General features: G+C 36.1%; 2 protein-coding genes across 2 annotated transcripts; one reads left to right on the top strand and one right to left on the bottom strand.

Moving 5' to 3' along the window:
* Positions 1-398: 398 nt before the first annotated feature.
* Positions 399-4,077, bottom strand: LOC148103720 (low affinity immunoglobulin gamma Fc region receptor III-A-like). The gene is made up of 7 exons (XM_087838194.1): positions 4,047-4,077; positions 3,871-3,924; positions 3,347-3,607; positions 1,789-2,046; positions 1,530-1,664; positions 1,180-1,233; positions 399-466 (listed from the first exon to the last, which is right to left on the bottom strand). Exons 1-7 carry the CDS (start codon positions 4,075-4,077, stop codon positions 399-401), a joined length of 861 nt encoding a protein of 286 aa, XP_087694320.1.
* Positions 4,078-8,127: 4,050 nt separating this feature from the next.
* On the top strand, positions 8,128-17,182 carry LOC148103719 (butyrophilin subfamily 2 member A2-like). The gene is made up of 6 exons (XM_087839519.1): positions 8,128-8,200; positions 12,589-12,696; positions 12,941-13,282; positions 15,952-16,239; positions 16,333-16,437; positions 16,568-17,182. The coding sequence occupies exons 1-6, from the start codon at positions 8,128-8,130 to the stop codon at positions 17,158-17,160; spliced, it is 1,509 nt and encodes a 502-aa protein (XP_087695645.1). The 3' UTR covers positions 17,161-17,182.
* Positions 17,183-18,873: the final 1,691 nt, after the last annotated feature.

Below are 18,873 nucleotides of genomic sequence, written 5' to 3'. Positions count from 1 at the left end.
CTGCGCGACAGTAAAACCGGCTTCCAAACACCGCAGCGACACCTCCTCTTGGACCCGACGTCCGAGGCTGGCTGATGAATGAGTACCCACTCGGACAGAGTTCGATGAAGGATGAAAAGTCAACATCGCGCTGCCAGGTTTCAGTTAGAAATAAGAAGTCCAGTTTCTTGGAAAGAATAAAATCGCAGGAGGATGAGGCATCTGGACTTATCATAAAGGATCGGATGGATAATAGGGTCAGGCGATCATAGACAAGGGCAGCCAACACATTAGTGACAAAAAGCGAAAGCAAAAAGGCCGAGAAAAACATCACAGAGAAACCACGGCCGGCAGCGGCAAAGCCAAACAAAGGCGCCATCATACCGGACTAGATCCAGTTTCTGATGAAAAAAACATCATCACATCATGATGAAGTGACTCCCTTGCTTCAATGAAGGCATGGCAGTGGCCAGGTAATGAGCAGTACCTGGTTCAGATCAAACCAAATCATTTTGATTCTCATGGTCTGAGAGTCCCTCCTCTTTGGCAAACTCTAGACGGGCATTCGTGTCCCTTTTACTGAGCAGTAAAAGCCCTGATTAAAGCCCTTCTACCCTGATTGCTCAGACTGGCCAGGACTAGGACGAGCCCTTGTAATACCAAACCTTTTCTATTTTACGAGTGATGGGGGCCACTGTGCTCACTGGCACCCTAGGTGCTGGAGAATTTTTTTTCTGTCCCCTTCTGTACATCTGTGCTTGGATACAAACTTGTCTTTAAATCTACAAACAAGACCTGTCTACAGACCTGTTATATTTTTGTTTTTTATTACACTTTGTCTCTTTGTCATTATGGAGTATTGGGTGTAGAATTTTGAGGTGAAAATTAATTTAATCAATTTTGAAATAAGGGTGTAACATGACAAAATGTGGAGCAAGTGAAGCACTGTGAATGCTTTCAGGATGCACTGTACATGTTAAACTTACTCTGGAAGGAAATCAGCTCATTCTGAGGTAGTAAGGTGGGAACTTTGTTCAGATTTGTCTGATGTTTCAGAGAATGACCCTGTGGGTCATTCAACTGTTTGCATGATTTTAACCACAAACTGAACATCCACTGACTGAGACTTTATTTTATTTTTATTTTGTTTTTTTATTTTGTTTTATTTTGTGTCCAGTGAACAAGTATGCAGTTTCTCACCTGTGTTGTCTTCACATGAGCGTGAACCTTGTACTGATGAAAAACAGGCTGATACTGAAAAAAACCAAGAAAAAAATACATTAGTAGGAAAGAGAGCAAGGGAAATGTTAGGGAATGTTAATGCAATGATGTCTAATAATCAACATGTCAGAAGCTAAAACATTTTAAAAAAAACTACAACAAAAGCAAAACATAATCCTCTGTTGCATTCTTTTAATAGTACAATTTACTTATCTGGTAAATAAGTCTGATAATAATTATTATACCTAATACCTGACATATTAGGAAATTAAATTGAATGAAAAGTCTATTTATATCTGTCTACTTTCTGGGAGACATGGTTTCTGTACCTTTGCATTTGTTTTGAAGAAGCAGGCCCACCAAGAACAACAACAGATCGACCAGTAAAACACAGATAACAGTCCAGAGCATTTTAGGGAAGGGACTATATGGAAGATCAGTCTCTTTGTGAGGCACTGGAAAGTCTACATTGAAGATATTAACAATTCAGGAAAAATAAAAACAAAAACAAATAAAACATATATATATATATATATATATATATATATATATATATATATATATATATATATATATGATCTAAATCACCTTTGCTTTGTTTTATAACAGTTAACCAGCTCTCTGGTGATTCTCCAGCTCCAGATATGCTGCACTTGTAGAGTCCTTCATCAGACTTGGAGACATTTTTGATGGTCATGCTGCTTTGATACCAGGTCCCAAGAGATAAACCATCTTTGTAGAAGTCAGTTATGTGTTCTGACTGAGTTTTCTTGTTTGTACAATTTAGGGTCACCTCATTTCCCTCCTTCACAGGGCAGGTTGGACTTTCCAGGATTACAAAACCAGCTGGGAAGTAATTAGAATATATTTTATCAGTTAATTTTTAACATGTTTTAGTAAAGATCTCACTAAGGAAAATTAGATTTTTATGAAAAGTGCTAAAAAAAAACTAAAGTAGGACCTGACTTGTATTATAGACTGCTGGTTATTAGGTTTTACTCTGTACCCTTAACTACTTTTGTATCTCTTGTTAACAGATATTATTGAGTATTAGTGCACTGATGAGTATAAAAAATGTTCTTCATATTCATCTTGATTGTCCCCTTATAGGGGGATATTTTAAAGAAATGTTGCCATATATTATCAGTGGACATTAGTAAGGTTAGTAACATATAAACAGTGTTGGGGAGTAACGGAATACATGTACCGCCGTTACGTATTTAAAATACAAAATATGAGTAATTGTATTCCGTTACAGTTACCGTTTAAAAAGGTGGTATTTAGAATACAGTTACTTTGTTGAAATAAATGGATTACACGGCGGTACTTCCCTGTTTCATATTGTGGCGGGTCAGGCCTGTTTGGGTTTTGTTTGACAGCTATGTTCTGTTGTTCCAGGCGGCAGCGTTACGGTTGCCATGGTTACAGGGTAACACGCTCTCTCTCTGCGTGTTTCCTGGGTGAGAGAGCGCCTGTTGTTGTTGTGCTAAGCTAATAGGCAGAATGCTACAGGTATAGCTCTAAAGAATATAGCATCATAGGCAGTGTAGTCCGTGCTGAATGGAGAATGGACTGCCATACACGTTATGTGTCTGTGAGCGAGGGAGGGAGAAAAAGGAAAAGTACGAGCTGTCATCGAGCAAAAACGGGAGCAGGAAGCATGTAAATATAATAATAACCACTGCAGCCAAGAAGAGTGCCTGACGAGCCCAGTTGTAAGTAAGCTATTAAGACTCGACAGTACACCGTGTTCGTGTTTTCCTCCAAAAACAATAAGTTCCGTTGGAGCAGCCTTTCAACGCCTCTCTCTGTCTCTCGCTAGCAAAGTTGACCCAGACAACAAAGTAAAGCTATTTTTCGGCTACGAGCCCGACACAGAACCCACCGTATTAGCCAGAGGTCCCTTTACTACGGTTCGGAGCCGCGGACCTTCAGTAACAGTAATAAATCACAGCAATAGTACATTCATGTAGTTGTAAACAGCATGATAATATATTAAGTAATCCAAAGTATTCAGAATATGTTACTCTCATTGAGAATACATTTTGGGGCATGTATTCTGTATTCTGTAATGGAATACATTTTAAAAGTAACCTTCCCAACACTGCATATAAATATAAATAAAGCATATAGTCACCCAACATACCAGTGACAGAAATGTTCACAACCTCACTTCGTTCTCCCTTTTCATTTTCACACCAGTATTCTCCACTGTGTCTTTCAAAGATGGGATAAATTGTGCAGGGTGATGCTGATATGCTCAATGTGAGGGAAGAGTTTGTTATTTTATGGGATTTCCACCTCACGATCCATTCACCGATGCTCTTATCTTCCTCACAATGTACAGAGACATTATCGTATTCAAAGAACTGATGCTTGTCTGGAACAACGCGAGCAAAAACTGCACCTGAGACAGAGATATGAAGAAAGAAAGCAATCAAATGAATTATCTGTTCTTAAAATAAGAAAAAAATATTTCAAAATGTGTTAGTATTACAAAATAAAAAAAATAAAACTCCAAAGGCAGTGACGTTACTTTCTAGGCAGGATCTGCTTGTGTTAAAAAATGCAGACCATTAAAGACTACAGTTTCAGAGCTTCAAACAGTTTTGAAGGTAGTTGAAATCTAAAATTACACTTTATATCAGGAAGAAACTGCTTCTTACTCACCAGCAAAGTTACTGTGGTCAGCTTGTACGGCCATCGTCACTAAAACAGCAGTTACTGAAGAGACAAATGGAATTTTGTGCATCAGACATATGTGATTGCTACTGAATGATTAATTGGTAGAATTAATTGGTATTAATTAATATATTAATTAATTAATTGGTAGAATCAGTACTTACAAAGTCGGATACTTAGAGCTGCATAATCCATAATCTCTTACTGTTGACTGTGAGAACACTGGACTGAAATACAGCAAAGATAGAATGTAGGTTGGGACTTCCTCTTCCTGTTTAATGTATTGCTGGTGTTGATGGTGTAAGTAGAAATATATATTACTGCTATACACTAATAATGTTAAATGTCACAGATGTGACCCATTCTCTGGCTATTTGTTACTTTTTGGGTGAGTAAAATTATTTATTTAATTAAATAATTCATTCATTATTGTCATTTTTGTTTGTTTGTTTGTTTGTTTTTAGAGTTCCAACTTAAGCATTTCAAAACAAAGATACTTGGACTAATGGGGGATGTAACTGATTACATAGCAGATTAAATCCAATATTTAAAAAAACTATCCATAACTAATCTTCATTCCTCTGAATTATAACATTCAGTAATGGCTGTTTTCGTCTCTCGCTTTTTGTTAGTTCCACTCTGCCCTCTGCTGTTAGCCATTTTACACTCCTCAGTACATATATTATTTACAGATCAAATGAACATTGAACCTTATAAAGTACAAGGGGTGTAACAATAGTCTGATAAGGCAGAATTTATTTTCTCTATCATGCCACAGAGTTTGTGATAAGTGCACCAAGGTCAACTTAAATCTTCAAACACTAAGATTACCTAAGATTAGACATCACAAATATGGAAGTAAAAATGATTTTACTGGAGAACTTTGGCCTTAAATTTAACTGAGTCCGACACAAGCAGAGGTTGGCTTACTTGTTCATGTATACTGAGATATTTATAATTAGAGCTATTTGCATTAAATATTAATTGGGCTGTCTTCTATACATGATTTCATTGATGCCAGATATCTTATTTCTTTTCAGTGTACACTTCCAAGGTGGTGGGTTTTACAATTGCTGGACTGATTGCAGGTGGTTTGATAGTTGGTATCATAAGGAAATGCGCTCTGCTGAGAAGGTGATTGGCTGCAGACTCCCATCTCTGCAGGACCTGTACACCTCCAGGACACTGGGGCGTGCAGCTCGGATCTCAGCTGACCCTTCTCACCCTGGACACAGTCTGTTTGACCTGCTCCCCTCAGGCAGGAGGCTCCGGTCCAGTCGCACCAGAACCTCTCGCCATAAAAACAGTTTCTTCCCCTCTGCTGTTGGACTCATGAACAATAACCGTATGACTGTTCCCACCACTAACACATGACCCTACGCTGTGTTCACTGCATCATGCCATGTTTGGCACTGATCACCACCTGCACTCATGTATATATCTATCTACTTAGCACTTTTGATTCTTATTTTTATTTTTTTATGTCTATATAAGCGTTATACGACAGTATGTTTGCTCTAAGTACCGCAGCAATTTCCTAATGTTGTAAACTTGCTCAACATTTGGCAATAAAACTCTTTCTGATTCTGATTCTGAAATCGACATGTGGTTTATTGTTTTACAGTGGAATAAAATACTACGAGAGAAAATTTACTATACTGCAATATCATTTACTCCTTGCATATTTGCAGAGAGTAAATAATATTTGCATATTTGTGCATTTCATCTTTTGATTGACATGTCTTGTTGTTGTTTCTGTTGTTGCTGTAGTGAAAAAAAAAATAAGGAGAAATTGGAAAATCAGAAAAAACAACTCAACGGGGAACTTCAGGAGATGAGGAAGAACCAGTAGGAAAAAAAAGACAAGTTTCAGTTTGCGGAGACAAATTAGTAATGGAAAAACAAAACCTGTTACAGGCTCAAGGGACACTGGATGAGAAAAAGAAGAATTGTGACAGAGAAATACTGAACAGAGACAAGTTGGTGGATCTGACAAAAGGGCTATTTTGTTAGATTAGTCAGAAGCAAAAGGAATCAGAGCCACAAAAGGTCTTTGCTCTGATGACTATTAGTGGAAGTGAATAGTCTAATTGGTTTCACTACGCAAACATTCAGATATTAATTATTATTTTATTATTATTTTAGCCATAACCAAACTTGGTAATATCGTGATAATGGAACCAAGTTCAGTTATCAATATATTACCCAATTTGAGTGTAAAGCAAAAAAAAAATAAATAAATAAATTAAAAAAAAAAAAAAATATATATATATATATATATATATATATATATATATATATGGTAATGGTAAATGGCCTGCATTTGTATAGCGCTTTTCTAGTCCTTAAGGATCCCAAAGCGCTTTACACTACATTCAGTCATTCACCCATTCACACACGCATTCACACACTGGCGATGGCAAGCTACATTGTAGCCACAGCTGCCCTGGGGCGCACTGACAGAGGTGAGGCTATATATATATAGATATGTAAATATATATATATATAAATATATATATATCTATATATATCTATATATATATATCTATATATATATCTATATATATATATATATATATATATATAGATATATATATATAGATATGTAAATATATTTATATATATATATATATATATATATATATATATATATATATATGTATATGTATGTGTGTGTGTGTATATATATATAAAACATATCATTTTCTTAAGAAAACGAAGCAAAGAGAACATATTATGATTGTCATATTTAAAAAAAAATTCTAACACTGGAATATTTCTAACATTTTGAGTTATTTTTCAGGGTTAGAAAATCAGCACTGCTCAGTGTTAGTCATTGTAAATGTTATGTTACTGCTTAGTTAATTTCATGTTTTGAATGTTAGTAAAATGTGCCACCCTGTGGCCCCTTTAAGTCGATGTTTTATGACAGTAGAAGAAGAGTTAAACAGGAAGTGGATGTTTTCTTGCTATGCTGTTTCAAGATGGCCGCGCCACATTCATGTTCTTCTTTTGGGTGTTTGTTAAAGCATTGTCTGTAAGTATTTAATGGTGAAAAGCAATGAGACACTCCAAGGACTGTCTTTATGTGTGATGGACCACAGTTAACAAGTTTTCTATGTGCTATTCATATGTAAATGAGATCGCCAATTCATATGCTAATTAGCGGTGCTAATCGTCATGCTAGCTTCTCAAATGCATTGTTAGGTAATTGGTTTAAGGCACATGTTGTTGTTAACAGTACAGATGAGTAATGTACAATTCCACATATGCTTTATTGTTACAGTTTCAAAAAATGAAAGAACCAGTAAACTTCATAAGCTCTCATTTATTGTCTGGAGTTCCTGGGTTCATGTTTAGCTGTTTGGATAGCTAGTCAGACTTCTAGCGAGACCATTTACAGTAAATCTTCAAACCTAACTAGGTTACTTTTAAAAATATAACACTGTCAAAAGTGTTCATTTAACACTAAGAGGAGTGGACACATATAGACACTCTCTAGTAGTGATGGGCAGATGAGGCTTTGTGAAGCGTTTCAGCACATTCCCAAAACTGTATCGATACTGAGTCGACAGTGTTGCTGTTTTGCTCCATACTGACACCTGCTGGACATTAAATATCATTGCAGGCATTTTACTCGAGACTCAAAACAGACACTGATTCAATGACCTAGTCATACGTGTATACACTGTAAGGTATTGTATTTTCCATAGAATCATTTTATATCTTTTATGTTTCAAATATTGTAGACTTCTGGGGTGGCTGTAGCTCAGGTGGTAGAGCAGGTCATCTACTGATCGGAAGGTTGGTGGTTCAATTCCTGCTTCCACTAGTCTGCATGCCAAATATCCTTGGGCAAGATACTAACCCCAAATTGCTCTCCGATGCATCCATCGGAGTATGAATGTGTGTGATGAAGCACTTAGAAAAATGTGCTTGTGCGAATGGGTGAATGCACAAGTTGTGTGAAGCGCTTTGAGTGCTCAGATGAGTAGAAAAGCGCTATATAAGAACCAGTCCACTTACCATCTTTAAAATATATTGTGAATGACATTAAGTAAAAATTAAAATGAAAGCATTGTGAATATAATATTACCCATTTAAATGTAATTGACTCAGAGTTTATTATAAATTTTTATCCAGAAAAATAAGTTCATCCATTGTTTTTGCATTCAGTCTATTGCGGGGTTTTTTTTGGGTTTTTTTGACACCATTTCCCCAGCTTTGGAAAACTCACAGGCACAGATGAAGCTGGGGTACACAGAAGCTGTAAAGCCAGGTGGAAAAGGTTCTGATAAGATGTCTTCCTATTCCCCCAGTATGTTAAAGGATCCTCTGATCTTGGAATGTTTTTCTCCGACACTCTCCACAATACTAAGGGGTTGGCAGTCCTTTATAATAAAATTCAGGATTGCCTGGTCCAGAACATTCTTCCTAGATGCTTGATTTCAAAATAGTAAAACACATTAATTAAAAAAAAAAAATGACAGTGAAGCTGTTCAGCGTCAATATAGGCCTACCTGTGTTCATTGTCAGTGTTTGTCTCCTCATTGTCATGTTTGGCTCTGTAATGCCTAAACACTGAGAAGGTGTTCTGATAGATTACACTGAAACAAAGACAGACAAACTATTACCTTATTTCCAGATAAAAGATCAAAATGATCCCACACAGCAGAAACATTTATTTTTCTTTCGGGCTCCATTTTGTTATAGAGAGATGTGTATTTTATTTATTTTTTTAATCTTTGCAGTAATTTGGTGGTTTTTTTGGTGGCGACTCATTCCGTTGGCAGATGCGGATGCGGAACCTTTTAAACACAGCTTGGCGCTTTGGCAATGAGCGATACAGCGGCTGTATCGATCACGTGACTTTTTCTTAAAGCGACGCACGCACCGATACAGGCATCGCTAGGTGAGCTTGATACAAGCGTCGGTGCATCAGTGTTGCTGGACCCATCACTAATAAACATATGTAGCCTTGCGGGGCCGGCCAGTCAGACACGGGGGCCATGGCAAGGTTACTAACTGAGCATCACATTGCAAACATCACAATGTTTCTAAATGAAGTATAATTGAAGCACACCCACTACATTAACCACACTAAGTAAATCTGAAATTCGTGTTACTAAGGCTACGTTCACACTGCAGGTCTTAATGCTCAATTCCAATTTTTTGATCAAATCCGAAGTTTTTGTCTGCGTGTTCACACTACAACAAAAATGCGACAGCAAACGCGCTCCAGTGTGAACGCTCAAAGCAGCCCGCATGCGCAAAAGAAGATGTTACACACAACGAGCTCTGTTTAGACCCAGAGCAAACAGTAATGTTTGGCTGATGGCCCTTAATATAAAGACTTCGGACTTTACGTTTCCCAATTTTTGCTTTAAGTTATTTTGTTATTTACATAATAATGCAGATAACCTAATAATTACCCTTATTGCTGTTTTAGAGGAGCGGTGCTTCAAAGGATAGTTGAAGATTTCTGTCAGAATCTGCAGATTATACAGTACAAATAAAATGTTCTCGTTTCTCCAACATTGTCTTCCCAACAGTTTCACTGACATCTACACTGGATGGCCAGGAAGCATTCGCGATGTCTTCTCTGGTGCTGATAATTGGCGTCTGTCTTGTGTCAGTGACGTAAAAGACAGAGACGTACTGTTTAATGTGTATGTAAATGTTCAAGACTTCAAATATATTTTTTAAGAAAATAAAGCAAACCACAAATGATCCTAATCATGTTTAAATATTTTGGGTTAAGTCCACATAGTTCATGTCCTTCTCCATGTGTGTCCTTTTCCATTTATGCAAAAATTGCATAAATTAAAAATGGAGAAAAAAGAGAGAAATAAAAGAAATCTTTAACAGCTACCAAACTGCAAATAAAGCAGTGTCAAAACACAATTGATTTGAACTAGAAGCAGCTTAATAAAACGAGAAAAAAATCTGCAGTGCGATGAACCTTATATCTGATTGAGTGCACATTCATGCAAATGTAAACTTATCATAAAAATCAAATACATTTCTTTTGTTTTTACAATTATCCTTGGTAATAAATTACTTTACTTTACTTTACTTTATTGATTTATATTGCTTCACCATAATATAAAATAGATCAACATAAAACAGCATAATCAAACATACAGCACCAATCTAATTAAAAGCTAGTCTAAATAAATGAGTCTTAAGATGATGTTTAAAAGAATAAATACAATCCAGGCAACGTAGAGATGGAGGGAGTGAATTCCACAATCTGGGGGTTTTATGCTGTGTAGGCCAGTTTATTTCTTGCATTTTTGTGCCACGTTATTGTGCCACATTTGTAAGGGAAATGCATTTGTGGGTTGAGCAGGAGAGTTGAGTATGTGGATTGTGTTGACAAAATACTTGCAAAAAAACGTACTTGTTTTTCCTAGAGTATTTAAAAGTAGAATACCCCTACCGGTCGCAGCAGATGTACCCCCCTCCCTGAGCCGGAGGTTTATTCCTGTTAAAAGGGAGTTTTTCCTTCCCACTGTCACCAAAGTGCTTGCTCATAGGGGATTATATGATTGTTGGGTTTTTCTCTGTATCTATTGTTGTAGGTTCTACTGTACAATTTGAAGCGCCTTGAGGCGACTGTTGTTGTGATTTGGGGCTATATAAATAAAATTGAATTGAATTGAGAGTCTTTGGTTTTCAGCCCCCTCTCCAGAGGAACCAGCTTCCAGTTTGGATTCGGGAGACAGACACTATCTCTACTTTCTATAGAGCAATAATAGCTTTTTTAGGGCTTTTCACGTTGTCTGCCTCTGAGCAGCTGGTTCAGTGTTTAGTTAGAGGTAATTTCATAAACGGTCACAGCAGGGTATCAAGTGGCTGGAATAAAAAGAAAGAAAAAGGGAAAAAAACTTTTTCATTAAATCCATCCAAAATCTGAAAGCTTAAGTTCCCAATTACCGGGATAAACCGTGGACAGGTCGCCAGTCTGTCGCAGGGCCAACACACAGGGACAGACAACCATTTGCGCTCACATTCACTCGCACATTCACACCTAGTGGCAATTTGGATTTTCCAATTAACCTATCCCCACAAGCTGCATGTCTTTGGACGGTGGGAGGAAGCCGGAGTACCCGGAGAGAACCCACACAAACACGGGGAGAACATGCAAACTCCACACAGAAAGACCCCGGCCTGATGGTGGAATTGAACTCAGGACCTTCTTGCTGTGCGGCAACAGTGCTAACCGCCGTGCTGCCTATTGTGCTGCTATTTAATGTATAATTAAATAATAATTTTAAAAAAATGCTCAATGAGTAATCCTTTGAACAACACATCACTATTTAAATGCTGTTCACTAAATTTTGCCCTTTAACCAGCTAAATGAACACATGCTGAAAACATAGCAGGTTTAAATATATGAGTGGTAGTAATTTTAACATAAGGCTAACAAGCTGTCTGTAAATCCGGGTATGTTTTTCCCATATTCAAAAAGACATTAATTATCTACAGGATTCTGGTCCAGATACTTATTTTTGAATAAAAGTGTTCCATTGAATGATAATAATAAAAACCCAATGTGTTTGTTGAGTGGTCAACAGAGCTTAAGTCTGTTTATCATTAAAATCAATTAAAACTTAAAGATTGTAATTGCACTTTGTAAAGACTGGGACCAGACACACTGTTCTTGTGTATAATTTTGGAAGTGTTTATTGATGCTGCACACATGTAGTTTTCATGGTTCGGCACCCCGTCCATCAACTTTCCAGCTGGCTGCACGCACACACTCCTCCCTCTCCAGTTTCACTATAAAAAGGGAAACCTCTTTAAGATAATCAGCATCACCTGTCCCTCTAACCTCACTGGCACTGCCACTTTTGAGCTCACTCCACCACCCCTCCCGGGCAACTGAGCCAGGGACCACACCTCCACTACACAGTTGAACAAGAAAGGCCTCAATACACACCATATACAAGCCTTTATGTACATTGTACATGTACTTTATGTACAAGTGTTCAAAGTACAAATCTGTTTATATTACCTATCTAGCAGTATCTTAGATTAAATATTAGCCAGTCTGTTTTTTGCTGAAACAATAAAACAATAAATAAATTAGAAGTCGGTAAAACCTATAACACACCACATGATCTTTTTGAATGTATATAATTGTCTAAAGCTTTCTTTCTTTAGCAACTTGTAAAAATGAATTAGAGATCACGTGTCTTTAGTATCCACGCAGCCATGCTGAATTGCATATCTTAAACTCAACCTCTTTTTCATCCACACACACACGCACACACACCACCACCTTTTTTTATGTTGTCCTGATCAAAGTACAAACCAGTCTGAGGTTTTTGAACACAGCTTAAGGAGGGGAGAAGGGTTGTTTTGACGAGTGTACAGGTATTTAAGTTTTAGTTTTTTAATTTTTTTTTTTTGTTGTTGTTTTTATTGAAGATGTTAAATTGTTGGTGCTATATTTGATTATATTTCAAGACTTTTTACAAACCACTAATAACAAAGGAAAAAATCTTTAGGAGGTCAGGAAGACGACAACTCTTATCCTTGGTACTGCAATTATATTTGCTAAGTTACCAAATTATTATTTTTTTAAATAACCAATCTCATCCCAATCAAACTTTTTTCATTGTCAAAACAGTGTTGTCTTCTTTTATGAATAACAACAATAAAAACATATTTGCTAACATTTGACTTTTAGCACTCCAGTATTGCTCTTCATCGATGGAATTTTTCTTAAGCCTCTGCTCAGAAGAGTCACTGCTTTGGTTTTCCAGCACATTGTGGTCGTACTTCTACTGACACTAGTTTGCAAAGGTAACTGTTAAATAAGTATATACAAATGTCCAGTTTAACTATTGTTTGATTCTTGGAAACAGAAAGAGAGAAAACTGCCACTGAACAATTGGTGACTCCACCCATGTTATCGGTTCTCAAAGTAATGTTTTTTTTTCCTCCTTTACTATTTTTTTCATTAACAAAGTAACTTATTTGAACAGGGCAAAGCAAACATGACAACGATAATTGAATTTGAATTTAAAAAAGACTTACTTTTTCCTAGGGAATTCACAGAAGATCGGTCCATCTCCGCCATTGATAGCAGTGGCTGGTGACGACATTGTTTTGCCATGCCAGCTGGAACCTCCTGTGGATGCTGTTCAGATGACAATTGAGTGGGGAAAACCTGATTTGAACCCCAGATTTGTGTTTGTGCGGCATAATGGACAGGAGCTTCAGACTGATCAAAACACAGCCTACAAGGGAAGAGTGTCACTGTCCATCGATAAGCTAAAGCACGGAGATGTTTCACTGAAGCTGTCCAAAGTGAAAGTCTCTGATAGTGGAAGATACAGATGCTACATTCCACAACAGAGTAAAGAATATTTTGTTGAGCTTCTAGTTGGTAAGTAAATAAACTCTGCTATATCTTCTTAATGAGCTATGAGCAGGTTTTAAAAACTGCTGCTTTGTCAAATTACTGCTGTCTCAGTTATATGCATGATGTTCTTTTGCATTATTGAAAATAGCGTGCAATAGACATGCAAATCCACCAGGTCCATTCCACGCTTTGCCTCTCCAAAGTTTGAAATGTATACTTATGCAGAAGCTGCAATAAGCTAGAGTAACGGCAGATGGAGATATTTTATTTCAAGCCAACATAAAAATAATCACGAGAAAGCATTTAAATAGACAAAACCTTTGACAATAAATGGTGAGGATCCTACAGTTTTTCTCAGTTGCTTAAATACATTACTTGAAACTATGCCTCGAATTCTCAAAACAGTAAACTGAAAGATTAATAGGCTGTGTTTTGAGTCTGTTCAAAAAAGAATGACTTCATATAGGAACAAAATATATATCACATATGCAGGACACCTTAAAGTAGTTTTTTAATTAAGCAGCAAGGCAGAACAAAATCAGGGCTGTATCAAGACACGCGGACTAAACCCCAATTCAACCAGACCCAGAACTGATCCGGAATTAAAACAGGACTACAACAGTTCAAAATCAGGACTACATAGGACTTAACCAAGACAGAACCAGAATCAGAACTAGATGATAGTAGCACTAAAAATCATCATAGACCTGCACTACACTTATTTTTTAATTCTACCAAAGTACACTATTTAGGTTCAGAAAAGTTTATATAATTATTTAGCCTTGTTGTGCAAACAAGCCTGCATAACTTAATAAATATAGAATTTGAAAAGTAACAAATGGTATCTAAAAAGATACACTAGGTATGAGATACATGTTCTGATGAGTTTTGGTAAACAACCATTTGACTAACATGTCTTTCTCACCTGGCTCTTGTTCCATCTCTGTTCTGTCTTCATTCTCCTCTCCATCTCCCTCTTTGTGTGACAATCAAGCCAAACACCAACATCATCAAATATACAGTTTAAACTGTATTGTATTCAAAATTGAGCCACACTTATGGAGCTCCACAGTTCTTTTCCTGGTGTTTTGGTTGATATCTCTTGATTTTCCCATTTCAAAGAAACAGGCTCTGTGTTTTGCCTTATATCCACAGGTGTGCCACCAATTTACTCACATGGACTCTACTAACCAATCAGAAGCTTGATAAAAATAGACAGCTCTGTCTCTCTTTATTCTGACATTTAACTAATTCAAAAGTTATTTCAATATTTATTTATCTAAAACAAAACAAGTTTACTCTAAATTGATGTTGTACAGTAAAAAAATGTTCTTGTGTTTTCCATAAAGTGTATGTAAATATCTGGTTTCAATACACACAGCAATATATACTGCTGTGTGTTGAAATTCCTCTTGTTTTGCATAGAAATATACTGAACAACATACAAAACACAATATATAAAATAACATCTACCTGAGTTTTTCTGGTGAAATAAGCCCCTTATGTCCATTGTTACGTTCATCAGTACATAAGTGAAACTGAGTGCTTTATTAAGCCGTGGAGGGTAACAACTGAAAATATGAAATAAACACACATATAAGCTAAGACTCTCTAAAAAACAGCATTGTTGTTGTTCGGCTTTTCATTTCGCCATTTGTTGATTCACTCGAAGAGCAAGTAACGTAATATGGGTCACGTGATCAGTTTGATATCAATCTTTTGTGATTCACCGTCATATTTACATTATTTGTACAGTACGAATGATTTGCTTTGGTATTTGGTCAAACTTAAGCTCTCCTCTGTCTGCCTGGCTGCACTTCTACAGCAAAAACAGGCAGCAGCTTCTCCCCCCCTCGCTCACATGCGTAAGTGCTGTGCCTAGTGCCTGAGCTCGGATCATACCAAAATTAGGGGGAATTTACAACTGTGCGCTATGTGCTTCGAATATTGTGCGTAGGTTTTGTTTTATACAGTTGTCAGTCAGGCATCTAACTATGAAAGAAATTACACTCCAAAAAACCCCAGGCTTCTGAAAAAATGCAAATCCCCCCCCCCGCCCGATGATTTACAATATATCAATGGCCAATTATGTTCCTCCTCCTCAACCTCTTCTTTTGCATGTCTTTGGATCCATTGTTTAAAACCTGAATGAGCTGACTTTGGCCCTTTTATATATATCCATTAAAGTTTGGCGTGTGATACATTTTGACTCCTAGTGTTTCCACTTGGTTAATTGTGTGCTAATTGAGCTCAAGCTGTGCTGACTTAAGTTAACTTCATTGAATGGTAGTGCTTTCTAAATGACCACATGGTGTAAGCACTAAAAAATTTGGGGATTTGTGTGTAGTTTTGCAGTAACAGTTCACCACACCACATCTGACTCATGTGTTAAAGCAGGGGGATAGTGTTTAAAGTTCAGGGAAATGGGTGTGCTTTTTGAAAAATAGCATTATGGTTTTGAAATTTTAGTTCAAAAGATTGGTTATAGTATTTAAGCAATCGAGAAAAACTATAATTGTCTTGAGGTAAAGTTACACAAAGGTTTAAATATGTACTTTTAAATGCTACCAGCATATGCCACTTTTAAATTATTATTTCTGTAAATAATCATTTATGAAAAAAAGGATCATTTATTTAGTTTAAATATTGGACCAGTCATTGATTAAATATGTCGTTTTTCTTTTTTTCATCAGGTGCTTCCTCACAACCTGGTGTCAACTTAGCAGGACTCGATGAAGCGAGCAGTGGAGTTATGTTGGATTGTAAGTCTGCAGGATGGTATCCAGAGCCTGAAGTAATATGGATGGACGGTGAGGGAAACCTCCTCTCTGCTGGACCTACAGAGACCCTCAGAGGTCCCGATGACCTCTATACTGTCAGCAGCAGAGTGACTGTGGAGAAGAGACATAACAACAACATCACCTGCAGAGTCCAACAGAGGAACACCAACCAGACCAGAGAAACACACATATATGTTCCAGGTAGAAGAAAAACATTTAACTTAATAAATAAAATTCCTTTAAGGCAAATGAAGGTGTTGTGCTTTTAAAATATACTTGTTTCTATTGTTTCAGACGATTTCTTCGTGGTTCCAGTAAGCTGTGTTGTTGCTGTCACCTTTAATGTGATTTTCTGCCTCATATTTGTTCTTGCAGTCGCTATTTTTATGTGGAAAAACAGTGAGTTAATAATGTATTTGATTTATTTATACATTCATTTCATGTCAAAGTCTGTAAAACTGTGCTATTTTGAACTAAATGCATGTTAAAAAAAAGTGTATATATTTAATGTTTATTTGTTTTCCCACAGAGATGAAAATTCAAGATACTCCTATCACAGAATGTCAGTCTTTCCTGGAAGATTTAGGCAACATAAATGGAAAACTTGATGAAGAGTTAAAAGTGTGTGAAGAAAAACAAAAGAATGCAGTACAGAGGATGGATGATGTTCTAAAGGAGATTTTGACTCAAATACAGAAGCAGAAAGAACAATTTATCAGCCAAACAAAGGAGGCAGAAAAACTGGCTACGGAGAATGAGGAGAAGATTAAATCAGTTGAAAATGATCCTGTAGCAAAGGGAGATAAAGCAAAGGGATACTTCAAACTAAAAGATATCATGATCGATGTCAAAGGGGAAATAGATAAGATAAAACGAAATAATCAACAGTTTGGATTGAATACAGACACGCTAATAAATACTATAAATGATGAGGTTGCTAGAATGACACAACAGAAAGAAGAATTGAAGAAACACTTAGTGCAAATGAAAAGACAAATGGAGGAGATAGAGAGTAAGAGAAATAAGATCCAATCTAAGTGTAAGAATCTGCCAAAAAATAATAGAAATTTCAAAATTATTAGGCGGGGCAAAAAAAATTGTTTAAATGACACAGTAGTGTAAGTGATACTGAAAATTAAAAGTAACAAGAAATTTAAAAGCACAGTAAGAAGATATATTTTTTTTAATTGGGATTTGAATACTGTTAGTGGAAATAGAGGCTTTTGAAGCTTCATCTGAGAAAGCCTGGTTGGCTAAAAGAGCCAGTTAGCATTTTGAAATAACTAAAAATGACTGCTCTTGATCAGCAGACCTAAAAGTGAGATGGGACATATAATTTTAAATGTTCTTATAGATAACCGAAGAAAGTGCATGCAAGCATTAACCTCCTAGGACCTGGTGTTCACATATGTGGACATCACATTTTGGGTTATTAAGACTAAAATACTCAATTTTGCTCTACATGGGCCTGATATCCACTTATGAGGACATTATACTGCTACTGTTCTATCAAAATCTTAAACTAATATCCTCATATGTGGCTCTTATTTTTCTTAAAAACAAAAATAAGGTTGAAAAATAAAATCTGGTAATTCTTTGTTTTTACATTCATCGGGCCCCAATCAGCCCAAATATCAAAGAGAAATTAAAAATGCATGTCGTGGAAGAGTTCGGGTCTTAGGAGGTTAAAGAAATTAAAGTGGATCTTAATTTGGTATTTTAGTCAATCTAGAATATGACAAATTCCATAAATACAGTTTGTATTTATTAAAAGCAAGCATTTAATTTAATTTTAATTAAATATTTAAATTGTGATGCTAAGGTCCTGAGATATGAATATATGAGTATTTGTAAGTATTATTACTGATCAGTGGGATTAATTCCAAAAGTGGTGAAAGTCAATTTTTAACATCAGTTAAACCAGTCGTTATGCATTTGACAGAAAAGATGATGTGGTAAGTAGTAAGTAAGTACTGCTGTGTCCTGTCAGTAAACAAGTGCTGAGCAATGTTTTGTTGTATTCATTTATTTTTAAATCTTCTACTTACTGTTAGGAGTTAATTTGAGATATCAGGGTATGTTCTTGGTCTTCCAGATTGTGGCAGTCTTAAACATTAGGTTGAAGTCAACTGGAGTTCTTTTTAGGTTTATGAAAATATTTCACCTCTTATCTGTGAGATCTCAGGATGACATTAACCAAGGTGTAAATCAGTGATGGAAGTGTGATCTGTGCACTGGAACTTGATAACAAAGCTTCTTACTACAACTAACACAGAAGAATAGATAGAAGTGGGATAAATTAAATTGTAAGGTATGCTAATATGAAAAGGCAGTTAAAATATTGTTTTTATGAATGTGTGTACAAATAGTTTACATGTTGATGACTTTAAGTCTTTTAATGCTTTTTCTTGGTTTTTCCATGTTGATTTTATAAATGTTATGTTGTACATTTCAGTGTGACATTGGTTACTTATTGTTGTGTATGTGAGCATTTTACAAATTCAAATTAATGGTTCTTTGATATGTATAAACAACATATGTACTCATTTTTTAAATTTGTTATATCTTGATTATTCAAATGTGTCCTGATGACTTTAGCTTGAAAAAATAAATTAATATAACTTATTGAGGAAAGGGTTCCATTTTAAGTGATTATCAAAAGAAGAAGTTATGCAACTTCTTGTTATTTCAACCTCAGATTCCTTGAATGTACGATAGCACCTTATCACAATGTACCAATTACGTACACAAACGAGTCACAAAAGTGTGGAGATGCTGTGTCCCTTCACTGTGTCTTTCTACTGCATTGCCTGATGTTAGAATATTTTTTCAGAA

Source organism: Neolamprologus brichardi, chromosome 3, assembly GCF_056152115.1.
Source record: "Neolamprologus brichardi isolate AB-2024 chromosome 3, ASM5615211v1, whole genome shotgun sequence".
Classification (NCBI taxonomy): Eukaryota; Metazoa; Chordata; class Actinopteri; order Cichliformes; family Cichlidae; genus Neolamprologus; species Neolamprologus brichardi.
The sequence above is the reverse complement of the archived record's forward strand: the minus strand, read 5'-3'. Positions and strand labels throughout refer to the sequence as shown.